This window comes from Oncorhynchus gorbuscha, linkage group LG21 (genome assembly GCF_021184085.1).
Source record: "Oncorhynchus gorbuscha isolate QuinsamMale2020 ecotype Even-year linkage group LG21, OgorEven_v1.0, whole genome shotgun sequence".
Lineage (NCBI taxonomy): Eukaryota > Metazoa > Chordata > Actinopteri > Salmoniformes > Salmonidae > Oncorhynchus > Oncorhynchus gorbuscha.
In genome coordinates this window covers 35440250-35467978 of record NC_060193.1, presented here as the reverse complement: position 1 = coordinate 35467978, position 27729 = coordinate 35440250, and the positions used below count along the sequence as shown (strand labels likewise).

At 41.7% G+C, this 27729-nt stretch overlaps 1 protein-coding gene across 2 annotated transcripts in view; it reads left to right on the top strand.

Moving 5' to 3' along the window:
* rims4 (regulating synaptic membrane exocytosis 4) overlaps window positions 1-27729 on the top strand; it is a 57571-nt gene that overhangs the window by 4138 nt on the left and 25704 nt on the right. For both annotated transcript variants that reach the window (XM_046318329.1, XM_046318328.1), the window contains exon 2: window positions 16005-16143. In XM_046318329.1, the coding sequence (XP_046174285.1) occupies window positions 16005-16143 (139 nt within the window). The remainder of the gene's footprint in view (window positions 1-16004; window positions 16144-27729) is intronic.

Below are 27729 nucleotides of genomic sequence, written 5' to 3'. Positions count from 1 at the left end.
ATTAGACTTGTTCTAGTATACGGGTTGAAAATGGCAGATTTGGGCACTGATAAATGCCTAAATTGGAATATAGAGGCTGTACAGTAACATGCTATACATCAAATAAAATACAATTTGATTGGTCACATACACAGATTTAGCAGATGTTATTGCGGGTGTAGAGAAATGCTTGTGTTCCTAGCTCCAACAGCGCAGTAGTATCTAACAATTCACAACAATACACACAAATCTAAAAGTAAAATAATGTATTTAAGAAATATATAAATATTAGATTGAGCAATGTCAGAGTAACATTGACTAAAATACAGTAGAATAGAATACAGTATATACATATGAGATGAGCAGAGCAGTATGTTATTAAAGTTATTATTAAAGTGACTAGTGTTCCATTATTAAAGTGGCCAGTGATTCCAAGTATATAGGTCAGCAGCCTCTAAGGTGCACGGTTGCGTAACCAGGTGGAAGCCGGTTAGTAATGGCTATTTAACAATCTGATAGCCTTGAGATGGAAGCTGTTTTTCAGTCTCTTGGTCCCAGCTTTGATGCACCTGTACTGACCTCGCCTTCTGGAATATAATGGGTGAACAGGCCGTGGCTCGGGTGGTTGATGTCCTTGATCTTTTTGGCCTTCCAGTGACATCGGGTGCTGTAGGTGTCCTGGAGGGCAGGTAGTTTGCCTCTGGTGACACGTTTGGCAGACTGGATGCCCAACAGGATGCTCTCAATTGTGCATCTGTAAAGGTTTGTGAGGGTTTTAGGGGCCAAGCCAAATTTCTTCAGCCTCCTGAGGTTGAAGAGGCGCTGTTGCGACTTCATCACCACACTGTCTGTGTGGGTGGATCATTTCAGATCGTCAGTGATGTGTACGCCGAGGAACTTGAAGCTTTTCACCTTCTCCACTGCTGTCCTGTCGATGTGGACAGGGGCGTGTTCCCTCTGCTGTTTCCTGAAGTCCATGATCAGCTTCTTTGTTTAGTTGACATTGAGTGAGATGTTATTTTCCTGGCACCACTCTCCCAGGGCCCTCACCTCCTCCCTATAGGCTGTCTCGTCATTGTTGGTAATCAGGCCTGCTGCTGTTGTGTTGTCTGCAAACTTGATGACTGAGTTGGAGGCGTGTGTGGCCACGCAGTCATGGGTGAACAGGGAGTACAGGAGGGGGTTGAGCACGCACCCTTGTTGAGTCCCTGTGTTGAGAATCAGCGAAGTGGAGGTGTTGTTTCCTACCTTCATCACCTGGGGGCGGCCCATCCGGAAGTCCAGGACCCAGTTGTACAGGGCTGATTAAGACCCAAGGCCTGAGATTAATGATGCACTTGGAGGGTACTATGGTCTTGAATGCTGAGCTATAGTCAATGCACAGCATTCTTGCATACTGTAGGTATTCCTCTTGTCCAGATGGGATAAGGCAGTATGCAGTGCGATGGCGATTGCATCGTCTGTGGATCTATTGGGGCAGTATGCAAATTGAAATGGGTCTAGGGTGTCAGGTAAGGTAGAGGTGATATGAAAGAGGTGATATGAACCTTAACTTCTTGCGTCGAGCCATCCAGCCTCAAGCTCATTACCATAACGCAACGTTAACTATTCATGAAAATCGCAAATTAATCGCAAATTAAATGAAATAAATATGCTAGCTCTCAAGCTTAGCCTTTTGTTAACAACACTGTCATCTCAGATTTTCAAAAATATGCTTCTCAACCATAGCAAAACAAGCATTTGTGTAACAGCATTTAGCGTTAGCATAGCATTTAGCGTTAGCATTCAGCAGGCAACATTTTCACAAAAACCAGAAAACCATTCAAATAAAATCATTTACCTTTGAAGAACTTCGGATGTTTTCAATGAGGAGACTCAGTTAGATAGCAAATGTTCAGTTTTTCCTGAAAGATTATTTGTGCAGGAGAAATCGGGCCGTTTTCTGCGTCATGTTTGGCTACCAAAAAAAAAGAAAATTCATTCATCCAAACGCCAAACTTTCTTCCACATTAACTCCATAATATCGACTGAAACATGGTAAACGTTGTTTAGAATCAATCCTCAAGGTGTTTTTCACATATCTCTTCATGATATATCATTTCTGGAAGTCTCCTCTCTGTCTCAATCACATGGATGAATGCGAGCAGCTTGGAGATTACGCAACAATTTCAACAAAGGACACCGGGCGGACCCCTGGTAAATGTAGTCTCTTATGGCCAATCTTTCAATGATATGCCTACAAATACGTCACAATGCTGCAGACAACTTGAAGAAACGATAGAAAGGGCAGGCTAATTCGTGGCGCTTTCACAGCCATATAAGGAGACAATGAAAAACAGAGCGTCAAAAATCCTGCTCATTTCCTGTTTGAAGTTTCATCTTGGTTTCGCCTGTAGCATCAGTTCTGGGGCACTCACAGATAATATCTTTGCAGTTTTGGAAACGTTAGAGTGTTTTCTTTCCAAAGCTGAAATTATATGCATAGTCAAGCATCTTTTCGTGACAAAATATTGCGCTTAAAACGGGCAGGTTTTTTTTATCCAATAATGACATAGCGCCCCCATAGGTTGAAGAGGTTAACTAAGCCTCTCAATGCACTTCATGATGACCGAAGTGAGTGCTATGGGGCAATAGTAATTTAGATCAGTTATCTTTGCTTTCTTGGGTACAGGAACAATGGTGGACATTTTGAAGCGTGGAAAGCAGACTGGGATAGGTAGAGATTGAATTTGTCCGTAAACACTCCAGCCAGGTGCTCTGTGCATGCTCTGAGGATGCTGCAAGGGATTCCGTCTGGGCTGACAACTTTGCAAGGGTTAACACGCTTAAATGTCGGCCACAGAGAAGGAAAGCCCACAGTTCTTGGTAGCGGGCCACATTGTTGGCACTGTGTTACTGTCAAAGCGGGTAAAAGAAGGTGTTTAGCTTGTCCGCAAGCAAGACATCGGTGTCCGCGACACGGCTGGTTTTCCCTTTGTAGTCCGTGATTGTCTGTAGATCCTTGTGTCTGAGCCATTGAATTGCGACTCCACTTTGTCTCTGTACTGACGTTTTGCCTGTTTGATTGCCTTACGGAGGGAATAACTACAGTGTTTGTATTCAGCCATATTCCCAGTTACCTAGTCATGGTTAAGAGCTCTGGCTCAGCGATTCACAACACTGTATGGGTTTTGATTGACAGCCATTCTGAACTTGAACATGACAATAAGTTGCCCCCATCCCTCCCGCTATTTCAGCAATTTTCTGCAAATTTTTATTGTCTGAGTGAGGGAAATGCCGTAAATTAAGAGGACTCCATGTATTTTGAAAGATGAGACATTGAGAATTATAGTAAATACTGATTTGATGTCATACAAACAAGCCAAAAACCTGTGAGTCGAGATGTGTACTTCACATTTCCATATCATAAAATTTAGGTAATTTACAGTGTCAACATTTATGATCACTATTATGGAGAGAATTTGCCATGGCAAAATGGGAGGAATAATATTGTTTTACCCAAAATGGATTTGAATTAGAATGTTGTACATGGTAGGTTCAGATTTTTTTTTTTGAAATTGTACATTAAGTTGTCATCTTTTTTTGTCACAAATAATGCAGTCACAATAATGCAGTACAATTACAAATGTGACTGTGATAGATCTTTTAACAATTTTCTTTCTAAATAAGGCAGTATAACACGTGAGGGCATTGAAAAAGAATTGTCAACTTGAAAATGCAAACTGGAGTTTTGCATTTAAATTAGGTAATTGATGATGTTCACATAAAATATTGCAAACATATACTATATAAATATCCATAACTTGCGGCCCTGAATCTGCAATAGAAATAATAAAATGTTGCTCCGGTAATATGGGTCATATTTGAACAGTTTGGGCTAGAGCTGGGTTCTCCAACCTTTTCTTTCATAAAAGCTACTTCATACTAAAACATGTTTTCGCAAGCTAATCATATACAGCTTGCATATTTTGTTATTGTGTAGGCCAAATTTGATGACTAAAAGCAAAGAACATTCATAACTTAATTGCATTTTGGTTCTTAAAACCACACATTGTTTTTACAAAAACCATTCTACTGTAGCCCACATTGAGAATCTTGCCTTTTTAAGATGAGAGAACAATCTGGTTTGAACAGTCCCTGCAGGACAAGGCTACTATCAATTATTTTCCAATTATTGTTAAATTGTCATTCTCTTTAATAGTGGCCTCTTGAACAATAACCACCGTGAGTAGGCTACATATCTGTCAACAAATGCTGAAGAAACATCATAATCATGAAAATCATTAAAATAATCATTAGTAGATGTCAAAAAGGCAGAATGCTGTTAAATGCCTGTAAACAACTTGGGAGGAAAATTATTTATCTGATTTAATTATGTAATATTAGGCCTAATGTCACTATCTACTTGCGAGTTACACATTGACAGCCTGCGAGCTACCGGACAGGCAGTTTTCTGCTCAGGTGCAACCTTTGGTAGGCTGAAGGATGACTACTCAGAGTCAGAGTTTGCACTACAGTGAAGCCTAATCAGACATGCCCATGCTCATCATGGTTCTAACAGGCAGAGTGAAACGATACAATGAATTTGCTGGTGGTGCACGCAGCTCAAATTATGTAACAGCACCTTTGGACCAACACCATCAGTAAAAATTTAACAACAGCACAAAAAAATGTATAAACCATTTTATTTTGCAGGTGCCTTTTCATTTTAAACACCAGTGGTGCAACTAGAGCTTTTTTTTTTAACCAGGCAAGTCAGTTAAGAACAAATTCTTATTTACAATGACGGCCTAGAAACAGTGGGTTAAATGCCTTGTTCATGGGCAGAACGGCAGATTTTTACCTTGTCATCTCGGGGATTCGGCCTAGCAACCTTTTGGTTACTGGCTCAACGTTCTAACCACTAGGCTACCTGCCACCCCTTTCTAACTAAACTAAAACAGTGGCACACAGGAGGGAAGCAAAACTTTCCAGTGCTCAAAACCATTAATCTTGAGTCCATTGGGGGAGTGGGTGAAAAATGGAATCTGTTCATTTTTATATCATATATAAAATTGTCATATCTATAGTATTACATTACATTACAAATCATATATAAATCATATATAAAATTGTCATATCTATAGTATTACATTACATTACATTACATTACATTACAAAACATTACAAATATTTAAAAAAAGACAGATTTCCCAATGGAATATGATCATCTGCAAAACAATACATTTGCACCCTTATTTTGAAAGTGGAAGTGCAGCTGCTCCATTGGCTCCATTGCTCAGGCGCCTCTGGTTATGCAGCAGATGGCTAAGTGCATCACTATTGCCTTCATGACACCTAGAATTACTGTTACGGTAACAGAAATGCCTTGGCTTTTCGTGGTCAGTGAGATTGATGGTGCTTCTTGGGCATGTTATGTTACGGTGCGAAAGGTTGTGAGTTCATGCCCTGGTGCACTTGACTCAAATCACACAGTCGGGTTTCATCTGACTGTTGGGGTTGCTGCTAGATGAGGCCAAAGTGTGGTGGATCGCTAAGTGCATCACTACTGCCATCCTGAGACCTAGAAGTACTGTCATCCAGATTCAGAAATGCATGGTCTTTTCTGGGTCAGTTTACAGTTATCTCCATGTTCACTTCATAGCCTCATGGCATGAATGAATAATCTCTCTATTGGGTCCTCAGCTCAACCAATGCCTCAAAGGTCAAGTATCTATTACCTTCCCCAAGGTCAGTGTCTCAGCTGTGTTCATAGGGTCCCATAATGGACTACATGTAAGAAATGTGTATTCAGATCCAACCCACCGCACAACCTTCTCCCAATGTATTTAAAGTATCATCCTTTACATCAAATGTTTGTGTTTACCACTCGTATTGACACACTACTGAGGATCTATATGCCGAGCCTGTTTTCTAGCGCATCCAGGAGAGGAACTGGGATCTATTGAAAAAAATCTCAGAACTTCCTATGCTTGTTACCACTCCCTCACTGTCAAGCCTGGTTTGATGCTGCCTCTCAAAATATTATTGAGACTGAGAGAGAGAGAAAAATAGAGAGAATGATAAGAGAGTGAAATAGACATGGCCTCGAGAAATGTAGTTCCCATACCTATGCACTTGCAGTCTGCATTGTATTAAACAATGAGGAATTAATGTTGTCAAGTTGTCATGTGTGTGTAGGGGGTAAACATCCCTTAGCCCCTAATGGATTTTGAATGAAAAAAGATGTGTATCTGAAGTTACTCAGTGGTAATGTGACTTTTTTAGGCTTTATCAAGTGTATAATCCTTCCACGATTTATATAATCTGTCACTATGTATGAGATTTCATCCTAGAGCAATCCTCTAAAAATGGCAAATCCATATTTGATTTACACAAACATGAGATAGATGAGATGAAGTAACCCTGTTAGCAATCTATTGATGTTCTCTTGTTAGCCATGTGAAACCCATTCATGCAGCTTGCTTGCATCAACCCCTCCACATCCTCCTCCTTTCCTTGCTTGCTTTGTTCCAGCTAATACAATGCTGTGGATATGCACAAACATGTGTTCTATGAAAGCAATGTCTGTACAGAACAAGCACTGATCTGACCTTTAAGCAAATGTGTGCTACAGCTACACCTCCCCATCTGGAGCTAGCTTATAACAGGAGCTGTGGAACATTCAGATATAAATATATGATGTAGAACAAACATGCCTCTCTTACATGTAGAATGAGGAATCATGTTGGCCCTATTCATGACATTTCTATCTGCAATGTTCCATGTTAGCCTACTGAATGTGGCCCAGGACTGTGTGACAGACCTAAATCATATGTTTCTCTTGGTCGTCTATTAGGATGGCTGCTTGTTTTGTTTTAGGCATTTACATAACATGCTCTTATCGGCTTTGCAAAATGGGACTACTTAGGGCTTAACACAATGAGCCCATCCCAAACCCATTGGCCGTACTGCAGCATTGTTATTAGGACATCTGTATCCTCCACATCAATGTCAAGCTTCATTTCTAGTGTATTATGGGATGTTATTACTCATGGTATTTGATTTAGATGCCATCGACCAGAATGACTATATCAAGTCAGACAAGTTACAACAAAATAGAGTTGCACAGGTTGCGAAATTGTAATATTGTGTATGGATGAGTTCCAAACAAAGGATCAGAGTCTGTTTCATCAGAGACATCTGCAACCCTGTGTATATCCTTCATCAGATGTAGGATTGCATATTCTGTTCAGTGACTTTCAAACTTCATGACCTGGGTCATCTGATCAAACCATCTAACACAGAAGACACCCCAGAGGCAGAGTGGTCTACAGCAATACCCTTATCTCTGGCAGACCATTCCTTGAAATCATTAGGGATTGATGAGTTACAGGCACCACCAATCCATCACCTGCTTAATGGTTCATTAATGGAAGAGTGAGTAATGGAGTGCTATATGATGGCCCAATCAATGATCAGAATTAAAAAGAGCATTGACGACTGGGGTTTGGGATCGATAACAGGTGATAGGAATGGTGATAGGAATGGTACATTTACTTATATTAAAACATTAGAAAATATCAATTTCACAAGCCATTCTCTGTTGGAGGAGAAGCAGATACAGATGTTGATAGAGATAGTGATAAAACATGTTGTTTCTGATGCATGAGTTTTTGAAGATACAATGTTCAGTTTCGTGAACTTAAAAAACTAGAATGTATTTCATCAATCAATGGGATTTTCACACCACAGGCATTTACAAGGCCTGTGCCTGTTTTGTAGTGTCGTGTGTTCAAGGATGCCAAGGAAAGCCCCAAATATCCCCAAATATTTTACAAATAAAAAATAAAGATGATAAAATAATGTATATATGTTTTTATTAGGATCCTCATTAGTGACTGCTAGTTTTACTGGGATCTAACACATAACGAAAAATACATTGCAGACAAAAGACTGTTTGGATAATTTTCCTTCAATTCACAAGTGCCTGAATCATATATTGTGCCTCTGGCCTGAGACGATATGTTCAATATGTAGCCTACCTAGGCTCATGTCAACTAGCTAGCTAACTTAGCTGGTACATTGTTCCCCATGCGACGACGTTAGGCTTGCAAGCATTTAAGCTAGGTAGCCTATGACAACAAAAACTAAAAGTGTACTTTATGATAGAGCCATAGACCGTTTTGCCAACCTGAAAGTGAGGAGGATGGCATTGGCGTTCAACTAGTCTACAAGTAGTCCACACACACACACACACACACACACACACACACACACACACACACACACACACACACACACACACACACACACACACACACACACACACACACACACACACACACACACACACACACACACACACACACACACACACACACACACACACACACACACACACACACACACACACACACACACACACACACACACACACACACACACAAATCAGTACCATGGACAGCCACACCATATTTAGGATCATTGATTGGACTAAATAGTTTTCAGTATCTTTAAGTTTGATTCATTTGTATTAAATTAAGAAGGGTAGCCTAGTGCGACAGGGTAGCCTAGTGGTTAGAGCATTGGACTAGTAACCGAAAGGTTGCAAGTTCAAATCCCTGAGCTGATAAGGTACAAAATCTGTTGTTCTGCCCCTACCCACTGTTCCTAGGCTGTCATTGAAAATAAGAATTTGTTCTTAACTGACTTGCCTAGTAAAATAAAAAATATATGTTTATTTGATGATGTTGAAATGGTGCTGGAATAGCTGTGGCAGTGGACTTTGTGCTGACTTGCAATAACTCCGTTGTTCTAAATCAGTAGTTGTTTAGTAAACTGTCGAAAACATTAAGTTGCTTGACCATGCGATATTTGCTTTGTGGACTTCGCTCTCCGGTTTTGTAATGAAACACAAAACCGCAACTGTGTGACTGTTGTCTTTTTGTTGTCTTGACCTTATTGTATATCATGGTGGCGTATGAACAAATGGGTTAAAGAGCAAAAATCGCAATTATCACAACATAGGCTTGGCTTGGCTTCAGCAGTGATTTTACCCATGTACCGCTACTGATATCTTGTGAACCATTTAATAAGCAAAATTATCAGCAGGTGTTTTAAAAATACCCCTTCTTTCCCTTTCCCTGTTTCAAATTTATATGCTAAATGATTTCAGCCAATTTAATCAATGTGCTCTATTTCATTTATATCCCCACACTAGGGACCTCTGTAATGAGACCTACTTGTACATGTGCTACATTAGACTGGACACCAAAGTTATCAATCTGGTTCACATTGATGGGAAGGTATGTGTGTCATACGGTCCAGATTCTTGTCTTCATATGCAAGGATTGTAGATTGGTGGTTTCCTAGAGGCCTCTAAGTAAAGACAAAGTCTCTTTTCATGTAAAAAAAGCAGATGCTTGAAAACAAACCTATGTTGAAATGAGGTAATCAGCTGAAAATGCATTGCTTTCTGAGTCTGTTTTTTAGTGTACATTTGTTACAGAGAATTGAAATGTATTTAAATACTGTATACATTATCAATTTGTTATATTGCTGCTATACTAAACAACAATATAAACACAACATGTAAAGTCCCATGTTTCATGAGCTGAAAAAGATCTCAGGAATTTCTCTCAAATTCTGTGCACAAATTTGTTTATATTCCTGTTAGTGAGCATTTCTCCTTTGCCAAGATAATCCATCATCCTGACAGGTGTGGCATATCAAGAAGCTGATTATACAGCATGATCACTACAGAGGTGCACCTTGTGCTGGGGACCATAAAAGGCCACTCTAATATGTGCAGTTTTGTCACAAAACACAATGCCACAGATATTTAAACTTTTAAGGGAGTGTGCAATTGACATGCGGATTGCAGGACTGTCCAACAGAGCTGTTGCCAGATAATTTAATGTTCATAGACTAGAGCACATATAACATCGTACCAATAATGCTTTTTATGATGAGAAATCAATGAGTCTGTGTATTTTCCTTCAGTTTATAGCACTATTTTTAATGGCAAGTCATTTATTATACTATTTGCAACAGAACAGGTCTCTGTATTCAGTGTTTATTGAATTTTTATTGTCCCTTTCTATGGGATATGAATTCTTATACCATTTGTACTGTACATCTGTCTCAACCTTGCAAGAACCATTATAGTCCTACCTGCTGTGCATAACACTATTGTTCAGCTGGATCTTGCTGGAAAGGTGAAATAGTGTTACAGTGTTACACTCATAAGAGAGTATAAGTAAGACATAATGATCCTTCTATAAAATTTTAACAGGGTTAAAACATTTTCAAAGCCACAGGACACACTTCCAGAATGTCTTTGGTGTGGTTTCCCATAGCAACAACATCCTTTTCATACTTGTTGTGGCAGAATGTCCTTTTTCAGACATAGCTTTAGAGAAGTTGTTAGGACAGCATGCTGCTCATTGCTTTTATATAATACACTCGGGTTGATATGGTTTCAGACAGCATGTACAGGTAGTATGTGAAATGTGTCTAAGATTCAGGATTTGAATGCTGAACATGATTTTATTCCCATTCTTAATGAGTGGAATTCGGTTACCTGCAGACAGGATGCGTATCAATGCACAATTATTTGAAACCAGTCTTTGAGTAACCCCAATATGCCTATGTTTAATTTCCCAGTGAACAGCATGGAAATAGCAATGTTCTGGGTCACATCTGAGCAATATTAAAAACCTAATCCCTGACACCCCCTACTGGAGTTGCTATGTAAGACTGGGCCAAGTACAGATATCACAGTTATTTTACACGCACCAAATGATCAAATCTCAATAGTATGATTATTGCACGGAAGACTATGGACCAATTCTCTGTATCTTTGGGTAAGGTGTCTATAATGTTCAGTACTGTACTGCATGGTTGTGAGACAATGGCACAGTACAAAGTTAACATAGACTAGGATGACCTGCAACTGATACTGCACTCTGTCTGCTCCACCAGGCTGTAAAAAGGGGACATTTTCCTGTCCTTAGTAATAGATTGACGATGTCAAAGACTTTTTATCAAGCCTGTTGGAGCACTCTATCAAAAAGTGTCTCTTGCTTAGAATGAGAAATGTTAGGTAGGCGAGGCTACTACTGTGAACATCTTGTATTTACTGAGAATTAGAAATAGAAAAAAACGACTTTTGTCTCTATAACTAAAACGACCTTTGTCTCTATAACTAAAACTACCTTTGTCTCTATAACCTTGTACTTTGCACAAGGACAAGGTAGCCAATTTATTATTACCTTGACATTATGAACCGGTAAGGTTCCTCTTAATTCATTGTTATGCGTTGATGGACAGGAATAACTATGAATTGTTACTGTAAATAATGTGGCTGTGTGGTTGGCACTTGTTGTACAACAGTTCTGGCATTCTGTAGATTTCCAAATTTAAAGTTTTGCACTGCTGTACATCAACAGCTCAATTTGGAAAAATTCTCCCTCTGAGTTAAGAAATACTGCCTTTCGAAAAATCAAAGCCCTGTTTTTAAATGCTGCTAGTGTGTTTGCAGTTGGAGGCTAAATCAAGGAAGTGATTCATGAGCTAGTATGTGGAGCAAACATTATCCTATTATTGATACAGCCTAGTATAATATTGTTTTGTTTTAGGTTTTGGAAAAGGAGGTTTGGGTGGAGATTTGAATGTAACATTGACACTTTGATGCAGGCTAAATCCTTACATAATAAACAAGATCATATGAGAAACGGACAGATGCACATAATGAACCTCAAATGACGCAATGGCACAACCCATCGACCCTTGCCACACAGGCACAAACTGGTTAAATCTATGTTGTTTTAATGTAATTTGTCAACACCTTGTGATGTGGAATCTACGTGAAAAAGACATTGGATTTTAAAATATTAACTATTGTTTTGAGGGTGGAATTTCCAACACACTATTAGGTCATCATGGTAACCAATTTTAAACATAAACAAACCTTGTATAAAATTTGTTGAATTTGTACCTTTGAAACAACAGCTCTTCAACATAATATCCATAATATCCACTATAAGCAAGAAGGCTGCACCTTCTACTGGAGAGTTGATCTGTCTACAGCTATCCCCTTGGTCTCCCATCCAGGGTTTTAACCAAGCCCAGCACTGCTTAGCTTTCATATTTATAACTGACTATTACTAAGTAGAATCTCAATTCAACGGCTCAGACACAAGAGGTATGTGGCAGGGTCTACAGTCAATTACGGACTACAGGAAGAAAACCAGCCCAGTCAAGGACCAGGATGTCTTGCTCCCAGGCAGACTAAATAACTTTTTTGCCCGCTTTGAGGACAATACAGTGCCACTGACACGGCCTGCAACGAAAACATGCGGCCTCTCCTTCACTGCAGCCGAGGTGAGTAAAACATTTAAACGTGTTAACCCTCGCAAGGCTGCAGGCCCAGACGGCATCCCCAGCCGCGCCCTCAGAGCATGCGCAGACCAGCTGGCTGGTGTGTTTACGGACATATTCAATCAATCCCTATACCAGTCTGCTGTTCCCACATGCTCCAAGAGGGCCACCATTGTTCCTGTTCCCAAGAAAGCTAAGGTAACTGAGCTAAACGACTACCGCCCCGTAGCACTCACTTCCGTCATTATGAAGTGCTTTGAGAGACTAGTCAAGTACCATATCACCTCCACCCTACCTGACACCCTAGACCCACTCCAATTTGCTTACCGCCCAAATAGGTCCACAGACGATGCAATCTCAACCACACTGCACACTGCCCTAACCCATCTGGACAAGAGGAATACCTATGTGAGAATGCTGTTCATCGACTACAGTTCGGCATTCAACACCATAGTACCCTCCAAGCTCGTCATCAAGCTCGAGACCCTGGGTCTCGACCCCGCCCTGTGCAACTGGGTACTGGACTTCCTGACGGGCCGCCCCCAGGTGGTGAGGGTAGGTAACAACATCTCCACCCCGCTGATCCTCAACACTGGGGCCCCACAAGGGTGCGTTCTGAGCCCTCTCCTGTACTCCCTGTTCACCCACGACTGCGTGGTCACGCACGCCTCCAACTCAATCATCAAGTTTGCGGACGACACAACAGTGGTAGGCTTGATTACCAACAACGACGAGACGGCCTACAGGGAGGAGGTGAGGGCCCTCGGAGTGTGGTGTCAGGAAAATAACCTCACACTCAACGTCAACAAAACTAAGGAGATGATTGTGGACTTCAGGAAACAGCAGAGGGAACACCCCCCTATCCACATCGATGGAACAGTAGTGGAGAGGATAGTAAGTTTTAAGTTCCTCAGCATACACATCACAGACAAACTGAATTGGTCCACTCACACAGACAGCATCGTGAAGAAGGCGCAGCAGCGCCTCTTCAACCTCAGGAGGCTGAAGAAATTCGGCTTGTCACCAAAAGCACTCACAAACTTCTACAGATGCACAACCGAGAGCATCCTGGCGGGCTGTATCACCGCCTGGTACGGCAACTGCTCCGCCCACAACCGTAAGGCTCTCCAGAGGGTAGTGAGGTCTGCACAACGCATCACCGGGGGCAAACTACCTGCCCTCCAGGACACCTACACCACCCGATGTTACAGGAAGCCCATAAAGATCATCAAGGACAACAACCACCCGAGCCACTGCCTGTCCACCCCGCTATCATCCAGAAGGCGAGGTCAGTACAGGTGCATCAAAGCTGGGACCGAGAGACTGAAAAACAGCTTCTATCTCAAGGCCATCAGACTGTTAAACAGCAACCACAAACACTGAGTGGCCGCTGCCAACACACTGACTCAACTCCAGCCACTTTAATAATGGGAATTGATGGGAAATGATGTAAAATATATCACGAGCCACTTTAAACAATGCTACCTAATATAATGTTTACATACCCTACATTATTCATCTCATATGAATATGTATATACTGTACTGTATATCATCTACTGCATCCTTAGGTAATACATGTATCACTAGCCACTTTAACTATGCCACTTTGTTTACATACTCATCTCATATGTATATACTATACTCGATACCATCTACTGTACCTTGCCTATGCTGCTCTGTACCATCACTCATTCATATATCTTTATGTACATATTCTTATCCCCTTACACTGTGCATAAGACAGTAGTTCTGGATTTGTTAGTTAGATTACTTGTTTGTTATTACTGCATTGTCGGAACTAGAAGCACAAGCAATTCGCTACACTCGCATTAACATCTGCTAACCATGTGTATGTGACAAATAAATTTGATTTGATTTGATGTGCAATCCTGAGATTGATTGTTGAGAGATCTCCATTTAATAGATTTACCATTGCTATCGAAGTAATTCCAAAGGTTAGATTTAACAGAGCAAATTAAATTTAACCATACTTTATCAATCATATATCATCAATATTGCTATTTAGGCTTATATAGCATTTGGGAAGTCATCAATAGCTGTTGTTTAAATTCCAGGATTCAACTAAAAATAGACAACAGACAACAGACTTTTAGCATGCTTATATGGAAAGACGTTCAACAAGCACAGCACTTACACTTACTGATGATTAGCTAAGAGAAATTTATGATAAAAATATAGTGGGAGATGTTTTGTTCGACTTCAGTGTGGGTTTTGACATTATCGTTCATAGTCTGCTGCTGGAAAAACATATGTGTTATGGCTTTACACCCCCTGCTATATTGTGGATAAAGAGAAGTTGTTCTTTATAGAAGTCTCTCCAACATAATAAACAATTGATTTCAATCTTTACTAATGACACGCCACTAACTTTGAGGAAAGCCAGTGTGTCGATGTATGCAGATGACTCAACACCAAATCTTGTAATAAATAATATTACATTTGAGCAAGTTGAGGTGACTAAACTGCTTGGAGTAACCCTGGATTGTAAACTATCATAGTCAAAACATACAGTAGCTAAGATGGGGAGAAGTTTGTCCATAATGTAGCGCTGCTCTGCCTTTTTACAACACTATCAACAAGGCAGGTCCTACAGGCCCTAGTTTTGTCACACCTGAACTACTGTTCAGTCGTGTGGTCAGGTGCCACAAAGAGTCACTGTGGAAAATTACAATTGGCTCAGAACAAGACAGCACGGCTGGCCCTTAAATGTACACAGAGAGCTAACATTAATAATGTGCATGTAAATCTCTCATGGCTCAAAGTGGAGGAGAGATTGACTTCATAGCTACTTGTTTTTGTAAGAAGTGTTGACATGCTGAATATACCGAGGTGTCTGTTAAACTACTAGCACACAGCTCAGACACCCCACAAGACATGCGTAACTAACTGAGCGTCACCAACAACACCACGTATAGTCTCAAGTTTGACGGTTGACAGCCCGCAGAACTTGTATCTAGCGTTGGATGTAATCCATATCCTGGCCATCTGATTGTTGAACTTTACGGAAGCCCATTTTCACTAGAGTAGCTATTTCCCAATCAATATGTGCATTGCAAATCAAGCCGGGTGGGCGGGGTTTGCTCCATTTCAACCATTGGTCCTCCTAAGGAAAGCTCTGCGGCTATGCAAATCGAAATCTCACAGTCTTTTCCCAGAAAACACGGCGCCACCACATATTAATAGGCAAAAGGGAGCATAAATTGATGACATAATTGTAATCCAAACCAAACCCTCAGGTAAGTCAGTTACCAAAATCTGTTTTGGACGAGACTGACTTTATGAACAAAAAAATCCTATTTACACTTTGTAGTACATTTTTACACTATAATGAATGTTTCTGACTCATGTCAATGCCACATTGGCTGTTTAAAACCAGAGAGATTGGTTCCAAGGGGCAGTTGACCTTTAAGAAACAAACACATTCCTTAACAATGAGGTCCTTCATTAATAGCTTGAACTGCCCTAGATGCACCAGAGTATCAAGGTGTAGAGAGCTCTGCAAATCATTCCATTTACGGGGCGCCAAAAAATGGAATGCAGAATTACTTAATTCTCTAGAGATCAACGGGACCTCTAGAGTTAGCCAGTGAAGTGTTACCTCTGTTTACCAAACATGTCTATTCCCTGTGTGAATTGTAGATGCTGAGGGTAGAAGGCTAAAGGGGATCCAAAGGAGCACTGAGACGGGACTGGCTGTAGAGATGCCCAGCCGCACTGTACGCCAAGCCAGCCACGAGTCCATTGAAGACAGCATGAACAGCTACGGCTCAGAGGGCAAGTGAGTACAGAAACATAACCAGCACCATTAGCACTTGGGGCGCCCACTGATTCACAGTGGTTCTGTGTGGATCAGTGGGTATGCATGTGGCGCTAACAAAGCCAAGCTTGTGGGTCCACTCCAGCGCAAATCACATAAACATACTAAATGTGTATGCATTTACTGTACTGTATGTCCCTCTAGATAAAACCATCTGCTAAGTAAGGTGAAGTATAGTATAGTGAAGTATATTGTTACTAGTGGCACCCGCCCTTACGGGCGGTAAATCATTGGTAATTAATAATTTGATTCAATGCAATTCCACCCTCCTCAACATTATGTTTATCTGTTCAGCTTTTTGGTGTCTGGATATGCCGCTGATGCGCTCATCTCTCATCTCTCATCTTGAAAAAACTCCCATAAATCCTGTGGAATCATGGCACTGGCTTTCTCTTGGAAATGCATTGTGTCAAACATCTACTAGCTCACTTTTGATGTCTATATTTTGAACCTTGCTTTATTAGTAGGGATTAGAGGATAAAACAGAGCAGCTATTAGGCCATGAAATGCAGTTGTTGATTTGGGAGTGGACACATTATACCTCCAACACCTGCGATAGTTTGGTTATTTTATTAAAAGTATTAAGATGCATCCATTATGATGCATTTAAATACAGCGCATAATGGAATAGAAGCAGATAAGACTTTGGGAAATCATTCTACAGTTTCCAAATTGGCCGAGAAAGGCCTAGCCTGGGTACCAATTTGTTTCCGCTATCATTTCACCCTTTGCCACTCGTTGTCATGCCATCAGACTGGCCTTTTGGCAATCTTCTAATATAGCATTGTCTTCCGACAGGTTGCGTCACTCCTCATGAGCGTCACCGCTCATCCCTCAACCGACCTGTCTTGTTGGTTGTGGAACTCACATCACAATTTTAATATTCCTAAGCATCCAACAATCAAAATTGAAAAATATAGCTCCTAATTAGATTGTAGGCCAATTTGGAAACTGTAGGCCAATTTGGAAACACTTTTTTGGTCACTACATGATTCCATATGTGTTATTTCATAGTTTGGTAAAGAAAAACCCTTGAATGAATAGGTATATCCAAACTAATATATATATATATATATATATATATATATATATATATATACATTATTTAAAAATATATATATCTTCACACACCACACACAGAACATTACCCTTTTTACTATTCTTTACTCCTTATTGTTTTTTGAGAAATGTCTTAATATCGTGCATTTTTATTATAAATGTGTATTGCACCATTATGAGCTGTTATTTCATTACTTCTTTTTTTGGAAGGGGGTTGGGAGTATTTTTTTCTTGGCTTTCCTTGTACACTTCTTTTTTTAGAATTGTTTATTTAATTAGAGATGTTGTATTTTATCATTTGACATTTGAATACTTGTTTTTAGTTTTTGACATAAAAAAAGCATGTTTAAATGTTTAAATAGTAAGCACGGGACTTTTCCTTGAATTGATGACAGAATTAGTGACAATAAAGAGAGAGGTGGGGGGCTGTGACCATAAAGGGAGAATGTGTTCCGGAGTTCTAAATTGAGCAGCTGCTGAAAAATGAGCTCCTGTATATATTGAGATTTAAATGTTTTTTTAGAGTGAAGTACATCGAAAAAATCAAGAGAAAACTGCAAGACTCAATAGAAGAGAAAACCAGGAACAAACCAAAAAAGACGGGCTTTTGAAAAATTAACTATTTTTCATAAAATTGTACAGTTATCTTAGCTAGTTGAATTGCTAGCAGAATTGTTTACTTGTTGCTAAGCAGTTGCTAGGAACTCTCCTGTAAGAAGCTAGCTAGCTTACAAAGAATAACAACAAAAAATATCTAGTTAACAGAAGAAAGGAAGATAAAATAAGGACAAAAGAAGGACAGAAGAAAAAGGAAAAGAAAGAGGACAACTGAAGTGAAACAGTCAGCACTTCTATTGCAACTTCGTATTTCGTCGTCCTAACGTAGTCTACACTGCTATCTGCCCAGCAGCTAGCCAGCTAGCAAACGTCCACCGTCTACCGAATAGCAGCACTGTAGAAACTATTACACTCAACTGAACGACTTGATTAGTGTAGTGTTAGCTAACTACATAGTTGTCTTTGCTGTCTTCGTATCCAAGATAATTGTGTAGTTTAGAGCGTGTAGTCTTAGAGTGATTATCTTAATTTACCGAGGTTAGCTAGCCAGCTATTTGTCGTCCTTAACGTAGGAGACTCTGCTAGCTAGCCAACAGCTAGCCAACGTCTACTGAATAGAACTTCCGCACTCAACAACCCGGTCGCATTCCGCTTCGCTCCACAGGTAGTATCACATTTTTCATTTCATTTCTTTACAGCACAACGGTTTGATTTGTTTGATCGTAGCTAGCTACATAGCTAGCTACATAGCCGTCTGTGTATCAAAGATAATTGTGTAGTCTAGAGCGATTTTCTAGGTTAGCTAGCCAGCTATTGTCGTTCTTTTAACGCAACGTAACGTAATCAACACTGCTAGCTAGCCAGCTAGCCCCGAATAGCAGCACTGTAGAAACTATTACACTCAACGAAACGACTTGATTAGTGTAGTGTCAACAACGCAGCCACTGCCAGCTAGCCTACAAAGTCAACAACGCAGCCACTGCCAGCTAGCCTACTTCAGCAGTACTGTATCATTTGAATCATTTTAGTCAATAAGATTCTTGCTACGTAAGCTTAACTTTCTGAACATTCGAGACGTGTAGTCCACTTGTCATTCCAATCTCCTTGCATTAGCGTAGCCTCTTCTGTAGCCTGTCAACTATGTGTCTGTCTATCCCTGTTCTCTCCTCTCTGCACAGACCATACAAACGCTCCACACCGCGTGGCCGCTGCCACCCTAATCTGGTGGTCCCAGCGCGCACGACCCACGTGGAGTTCCAGGTCTCCGGTAGCCTCTGGAACTGCCGATCTGCGGCCAACAAGGCAGAGTTCATCTCAGCCTATGCCTCCCTCCAGTCCCTCGACTTCTTGGCACTGACAGAAACATGGATCACCACAGATAACACTGCTACTCCTACTGCTCTCTCTTCGTCCGCCCACGTGTTCTCGCACACCCGAGAGCTTCTGGTCAGCGGGGTGGTGGCATCGGGATCCTTATCTCTCCCAAGTGGTCATTCTCTCTTTCTCCCCTTACCCATCTGTCTATCGCCTCCTTTGAATTTCATGCTGTCACAGTTACCAGCCCTTTCAAGCTTAACATCCTTATCATTTATCGCCCTCCAGGTCCCCTCGGAGAGTTCATCAATGAGCTTGATGCATTGATAAGCTCCTTTCCTGAGGACGGCTCACCTCTCACAGTTCTGGGCGACTTTAACCTCCCCACATCTACCTTTGACTCATTCCTCTCTGCCTCCTTCTTTCCACTCCTCTCCTCTTTTGACCTCACCCTCTCACCTTCCCCCCCTACTCACAAGGCAGGCAATACGCTCGACCTCATCTTTACTAGATGCTGTTCTTCCACTAACCTCATTGCAACTCCCCTCCAAGTCTCCGACCACTACCTTGTATCCTTTTCCCTCTCGCTCTCATCCAACACTTCCCACACTGCCCCTACTCGGATGGTATCGCGCCGTCCCAACCTTCGCTCTCTCTCCCCCGCTACTCTCTCCTCTTCCATCCTATCATCTCTTCCCTCTGCTCAAACCTTCTCCAACCTATCTCCTGATTCTGCCTCCTCAACGCTCCTCTCCTCCCTTTCTGCATCCTTTGACTCTCTATGTCCCCTATCTTCCAGGCCGGCTCGGTCCTCCCCTCCCGCTCCGTGGCTTGACGACTCATTGCGAGCTCACAGAACAGGGTTCCGGGCAGCCGAGCGGAAATGGAGGAAAACTCGCCTCCCTGCGGACCTGGCATCCTTTCGCTCCCTCCTCTCTACATTTTCCTCCTCTGTCTCTGCTGCTAAAACCACTTTCTACCACTCTAAATTTCAAGCATCTGCCTCTAACCCTAGGAAGCTCTTTGCCACCTTCTCCTCTCTCCTGAATCCTCCTCCCCCTACCCCCCTCCTCCCTCTCTGCAGATGACTTCGTCAACCATTTTGAAAAGAAGGTCGACGACATCCGATCCTCGTTTGCTAAGTCAAACGACACTGCTGGTTCTGCTCACACTGCCCTACCCTGTGCTCTGACCTCTTTCTCCCCTCTCTCTCCAGATGAAATCTCGCGTCTTGTGACGGCCGGCCGCCCAACAACCTGCCCGCTCGACCCTATCCCCTCCTCTCTTCTCCAGACCATTTCCGGAGACCTTCTCCCTTACCTCACCTCGCTCATCAACTTATCCCTGACCGCTGGCTACGTCCCTTCCGTCTTCAAGAGAGCGAGAGTTGCACCCCTTCTGAAAAAACCTACACTCGATCCCTCCGATGTTAACAACTACAGACCAGTATCCCTTCTTTCTTTTCTCTCCAAAACTCTTGAACGTGCCGTCCTTGGTCAGCTCTCCCGCTATCTCTCTCAGAATGACCTTCTTGATCCAAATCAGTCAGGTTTCAAGACTAGTCATTCAACTGAGACTGCTCTTCTCTGTATCACGGAGGCGCTCCGCACCGCTAAAGCTAACTCTCTCTCCTCTGCTCTCATCCTTCTAGACCTATCGGCTGCCTTCGATACTGTGAACCATCAGATCCTCCTCTCCACCCTCTCCGAGTTGGGCATCTCTGGCGCGGCCCATGCTTGGATTGCGTCCTACCTGACAGGTCGCTCCTACCAGGTGGCGTGGCGAGAATCTGTCTCCTCACCACGCGCTCTCACCACTGGTGTCCCCCAGGGCTCTGTTCTAGGCCCTCTCCTATTCTCGCTATACACCAAGTCACTTGGCTCTGTCATAACCTCACATGGTCTCTCCTATCATTGCTATGCAGACGACACACAATTAATCTTCTCCTTTCCCCCTTCTGATGACCAGGTGGCGAATCGCATCTCTGCATGTCTAGCAGACATATCAGTGTGGATGACGGATCACCATCTCAAGCTGAACTTCGGCAAGACGGAGCTGCTCTTCCTCCCGGGGAAGGACTGCCCGTTCCATGATCTCGCCATCACGGTTGACAACTCCATTGTGTCCTCCTCCCAGAGTGCTAAGAACCTTGGCGTGATCCTGGACAACACCCTGTCGTTCTCAACTAACATCAAGGCGGTGGCCCGTTCCTGTAGGTTCATGCTCTACAACATCCGCAGAGTACGACCTTGCCTCACACAGGAAGCGGCGCAGGTCCTAATCCAGGCACTTGTCATCTCCCGTCTGGATTACTGCAACTCGCTGTTGGCTGGGCTCCCTGCCTGTGCCATTAAACCCCTACAACTCATCCAGAACGCCGCAGCCCGTCTAGTGTTCAACCTTCCCAAGTTCTCTCATGTCACCCCGCTCCTCCGCTCTCTCCACTGGCTTCCAGTTGAAGCTCGCATCCGCTACAAGACCATGGTGCTTGCCTACGGAGCTGTGAGGGGAACGGCACCTCAGTACCTCCAGGCTCTGATCAGGCCCTACACCCAAATAAGGGCACTGCGTTCATCCACCTCTGGCCTGCTCGTCTCCCTACCACTGAGGAAGTACAGTTCCCGCTCAGCCCAGTCAAAACTGTTCGCTGCTCTGGCTCCCCAATGGTGGAACAAACTTCCTCACGACGCCAGGACAGCGGAGTCAATCACCACCTTCCGGAGACACCTGAAACCCCACCTCTTTAAGGAATACTTAGGATAGGATAAAGTAATCCTTCTCACCCCCTCCCCCTTAAAATATTTAGATGCACTATTGTAAAGTGGCTGTTCCACTGGATGTCATAAGGTGAATGCACCAATTTGTAAGTCGCTCTGGATAAGAGCGTCTGCTAAATGACTTAAATGTAAATGTAAATGAGATGGGGGCTGTAACAATGGTCAGGTGTGAGTGTGGTGATATCTACAGTACATGGCATGTCTCAGCCTAGACACATTGGCGGTCAGGATCTCTAGTCTCCACCGAGCATTGTTAATACCCCATGGTTCCCATGGAGAAACAAGCTTTGAGTGTTCAGAGATAAAAACAGTTGGCATAGAAGTATCTAGTCTTCAGAGGTGAAAGACTAGTTAGGAGACTGAAACTAGTGTATTTGGTGCAGTGATTGTCATTAAATTATTTATGTTATGTTTAACAACCAATCAGGGATCATGCACAAAATCCTGCTGCATATTGAACGTTGAGATTGCAGAAAGGCTAGACTATTTGGCAATGACACGGGGTAAGAGGAGTGAAATGTCAGCACAAAACAGGTTCTGGATTTCAGGCCTACATTGTGACATCATGGTTGCTCCGATTTACAAACATCCCAAAAACAATTTGAAAATAAACAAAAATACAACCAAAGCAGAACATAAATTGTCATCTCACTACATGATTTTGTTCTTTCATGCCTAAAATTAAGAAAACATAAAAAATCATTGAAGGAGATCTGGCCGAAATGTTGTGGCTTATGGCACTATAATATAAATATTCCTGAAGAATTGTTGTGAACCGATGAACCGGTGATTTCAATACAAGTTATTTGCACTTACAAGTACTAATCCAGAGTCAGAATGCAAAATGCCTCTGCTAAGCTTTTGTGTATCCAATGTTGCTGTTCTTTTTCAAAACCATAGGGAATGTAATGTGGATAGGTACAGTGTGATTTTGATGTATACCACACAAAACATGTGGATTGGCTGGCTCAGACTAACACCGATGGTAGCTGGTGTAACAGCGTCCTAGTCCTGTGGTGTTATTAAAAGAACAATGCTTACACACATTACACAAAAGAAGGGAAAATGGTGGTATTATCGGTGCCCTTTTTTGCTTTAATTTTATCACGAGTAAGAGGAAAATATAGTATTTCTTTCCTCTATGGAAGTTTCCCTTGTTGACAGCCGCCTACTAAACGTCAGCAAGCTCTGTACTCTGCAAAGTGAGCCATCATCAAAGGACCAGGAATGACCACTGCATGCACACTGTAGTGTTACGTAACATATGTGGCTACTCCGACAGGGGAAACAGCATCAGGGAGGGAAATCAACCTCATTGAAGCTGGATTACAGGGAATTGAACAGTCGGGGATTACTTTTTTTGGCACAGAGGATGGTTCACCATATTTTATTGGATCTCATGAACAGAATACATAAAATCTTTATATAAACAAGCCGTTGAAAAACTTGGGGCCGACTGGCGAGGGAAAAATGGGCTATTACCTTGATTTGGTTTTCTCTCTGAAAGTTCATTCTTGAAAGGCAAAGAAATGGGTGCAATTTATTAAACAATCCAAACAAAAAGACTGCTCCGGTTCAGATGAGGACTCATGCATGAACAAACACTCACACTATTCAATCAGTTTCATGGTTTTTTTCCATCTCACCTGAAAGCATGGTTTGCAGTTTTGATTGTATAGGCTGAGGCTCTTATACAGCCAAATGAATAGTAACTTTTTTGGAGCAACCTCTATAGTAGGTGAGTTCCGTTCTTATCAATTTAGGTTTATACAAGTCAGCACCTTATGTTTGTGCTATAAGGAATGAGAATAGAGGGCAAAGATGGTGTTAGGGTGGGATGAGGTCAAACAGAGATTAATGAACAATGTAGATCATCGACAATATAGATCATATAATATCTTGGGCATGGACCAAAAATAGGCTGCATAGTTGATGGCTTTGGTTGTCTCCTCAGTCTACACTGCTGGTTTAACCCAGTTAAACATCACTATGTTCACATTTCCATGAAAGCTGTACACCACCAGGGTACAAAAATTGTCTTAGGGTCATTTTTGACTCGGAAGTTATAAAATAATTTAAACACAACAAGAAACACACACACACGCACACACACACACAAAATTGAGATTGAGTGCTGCTGAGTGAACTCAGACAAAATGAAACGTTCTTGTGCATCTGCAGCATCTCCCCTCCACGAGACCATATATGACTCAAGTTCACAGAAAAAAATCAACAACATTTCAGACAAAATAAACATTTCTTGAACGCATTGTTTACTAATTGGTAATGCAGTCAGAGGCTGTAAAGGTGCTGCAGATGACAGTCCCCCCCCTCGTTCTCTCTTTGCTGAAGCCAGGAGTGCACGTTTCAGTGCCCAACAGGTCATAGATATGAATTTCCAGATGTCCAGGAGGAACAAGAGAACAATCATTTAGAAGAGGAGGAGGTATCTGAAGAAGAAGACGGGGAAGAATACAACCCAATCTTCAGATAAAGATGAAATCCCCCAAGCTGAAAGAGATACATTTTTGTCAAATTACAGCAAAATAACATGGTCCTTGTTACCATATAACAACCAGGACAGGATGTCAGCACAAAATGTAACAAGCATGACCCCAGGGCCCACAAGACAAGCAGTTGCCCATGCTCAGGACATCGCCTCAACATTCTACATATTAATCACACCAGCCTTAAAAATAAATCATCCTGGAGATTACAAATTTGAAGTGTTTCTGTAAATATGGAGACAACTGGAAAAAGATGGATGAGATTGACCTGCGTGCCTACATAGGGCTGCTAATCTTAGCGGGTGTGTATAGGTCCCGAGGTGAGGCTACATGTAGTCCCTGGCATGCAGAGAGTAGAAGGGCGATTTTCCGTGCCACGGTGCCACTGAAAGTCTTTCACACTTTCTTAAGAATGCTACAATCTGTAACCGTGAATCAAGATCTGCAAGACGTGTGAGAGACAAACTGGAGGCCATAAGAGAGGTCTGGGAGAAGTGGGTAGAGCGTCTGTCGTACCTCTACAACCCTGGGCCTGAAGTAACAGAGGATGAGCAACTGGTTCCATTCAGAGGTACATTTTAATTTTCATATCTGTAATGTAAGTGATTTTCACTGTTCATTTTATTATGTATTTCTGTAATATAATTTATTTATGTGATTTGTTTTCTGTGACACTGATACTAATTACTGATAGCAATCTCTTTTTTGTTATCCTTTACGGCAGTATATGCCCAGCAAGCCAGCAAAGTATGGCATCAAGATATGGGTGGCCTGTGACGCACAATCCAGCTACGCTTGGAAGATGCAAGTCTACACAGGGAAGCCGACCAGTGGAGGCCCAGAGAAGAACCAGGGGATGTGATAGATGGACAGAGGGGGCATAATGTCAAGTGTGACAATTTATTCACCTCTTATGAACTCAGCTAGTAGCTCCAGAAGAGAAAGATCACCATGGTTGGCACAGTCCTTGCAACAAGGGGGAGAGAGGCCTTCTCATCAAAGTTTTCCTTCACCTCCACCACCACTCTAGTTTCTTACCTCCCAAATAGGAAGAAGAATGTGGTTCTCCTGAACGCACTACACAAAATGGCTGAGATCAGTGATCGTGAGGACAGGAGGCCAGCGGTCATCCTGGATGGCAGGGTAGCCTAGTGGTTAGAGTGTTGGACTAGTAACCGAAAGGTTGCAAGTTCAAATCCCCGAGCTGACAAGGTACAAATCTGTTGTTCTACCCCTGAACAGGCAGTTAACCCACTGTTCCTAGGCAGTCATTGAAAATAAGAATTTGTTCTTAACTGACTTGCCTAGTAAAATAAAGGTAAAATATAAAAAACAAGAAAGGATGCATGGACAACCTGGACAAGGTGATGGGATATGGAACAAGATAAACCCCATTTGGAAGAGGTGGGTGTTCCTGGAGCAGCTGGGAAAGGCAACTGTAACCCCATACATTCAAAGAAAGGAGCACCTCCCGCCTCTGCAGCGCTTGTGAAAGCTGTTCAGGGGGCTGAATCTTGTCCTGATCCACCTGAGGCTGCAGCTGGGGCAGGCAAGAGGAGGAGATGCCAATTCTGTCCGCCAAAGAAGGACTGTAAAACAAATACCATGTGCTGCACATGTGAGAAATACATCTGCAATGTCCATGCACACACGTGCATATTATCCTTCATGTCATAATTAGAGTTGATTGATTTATGTTCATCAAGTTTCTTGTTTTGTATCTATTATCATATTTTATTATTTTTTATTGTTGTTGTTTAAACACCTTGTTGGTGGGGAAAATGGTTAAAAAAATGGGAGAAGACTACTTTTTTGTAGTTGAATTCCTCATTGTACAGTATATAAGAATATCACTATGTTGCCAAAAAAAGTTAGACTTTTATTTCCCTTCAATAAAATGCATTCAAAACTACTTTCTGCACATTTCTGCTACTTTCTTAGGCTATACAAGTGCTACCTCTTACTACAAAATTAATGTTTACACCTATGCAGCACCTTTAGCAATAATAATAATAATAATAAACCTCTACTTTAGTAAAGAAAACATTATGACAGGTCTGTTTTAATAAAAACAAGTGGTGTCCACTGATCAAATGCAGTCTTTCTGAATTGTGAAGAGAGAAAACCCAGATATTCACAACATTTGTGATGAATGACAGGTTGTTTCTTCATGCAAAATAGATTTGGGGTTTAAAATTCAATTAAGCTGCTTTATTTTAGGGGTTTAGTGAAGGCCTGTCATTTTTTAACCTTAGGACAAGGGGAGTATACAGAATGTTAAGACTACACAAGGGTTAAATCCTACTGTTCCACCATGGATTTGGAATTCATTGACAATTTGGACCACTTCTGGGAGAGGCCCCAGCTTCACAAGGGCTTGCATCTAAATATGAGAGGTGCAAAGGCTCCCTCAGAAAATACCGAAGAGGCTCTTATCACACATTTACTCAGCCGAACCCCGATTCAGGTAATTCTTCCAATTCCAACTCTTTCACAGCATTATCATCGTACTGCTATAGATTTCCATGCTCCCAGGTGTATTGTCAGTAGTAATCTTGTACCCATAAAGTTGAACTATGTTGCTGTTAGCCAAAATGAGAGGCCTGCTGTGGTCAGCTTACCCAATGCATTTATTTAAAAATACCTACAGTATAAGGATACCCCTGCTATTTTCAAAGCATGTAGAGGGCTTGGATGGTTCTACAGAAACGTGTGAAGCTTGATGTCAAAGATGGACCATATAGATGTCTGCATGCATGACACTAACCCTGACACTCTGGTTGTCACGGAGACGTGATTAATTGCTTGATTATGGATAAGGACATTGAAATAACAGATTACTAAATTTTCAGGGGTGATAGACTGAAAAAAGGTGTAGGGGTGGCTATATACAGGACAAGTCAAAGGTTTGGACAAAAAAACACATTCAAGGGTTTTTCTTTATTTTTACTATTTTCTACATTGCAGAATACTAATGTTTAAATACTTGAGCTGTGCTTAATTTAGGTTGCATGTATAATGAAACCGATAGAATAGTCCCAGAAGTGCACACTCTTGGTATTATCAGCTTCATGAGGTAGTCACATTGAATGGATTTCAATTAACAGGTGTGCCTTGTTAAAAGTTAATTAGTGTTTTACGTTTGAGCCAATCCGTTTTGTTAGGATCTCATTTGGACTAATCTCACAAGAGTCCTTAAACATCGAAATACAATTTATAATACGATCACATTTTCACGTATAACACACTGGGTGGTATACAGAAAATAGCCCAATTTGGTAAAAGACCCAAGTCCATATTATGGCAAGAACAGCTGAGAGAAACGACAGTCC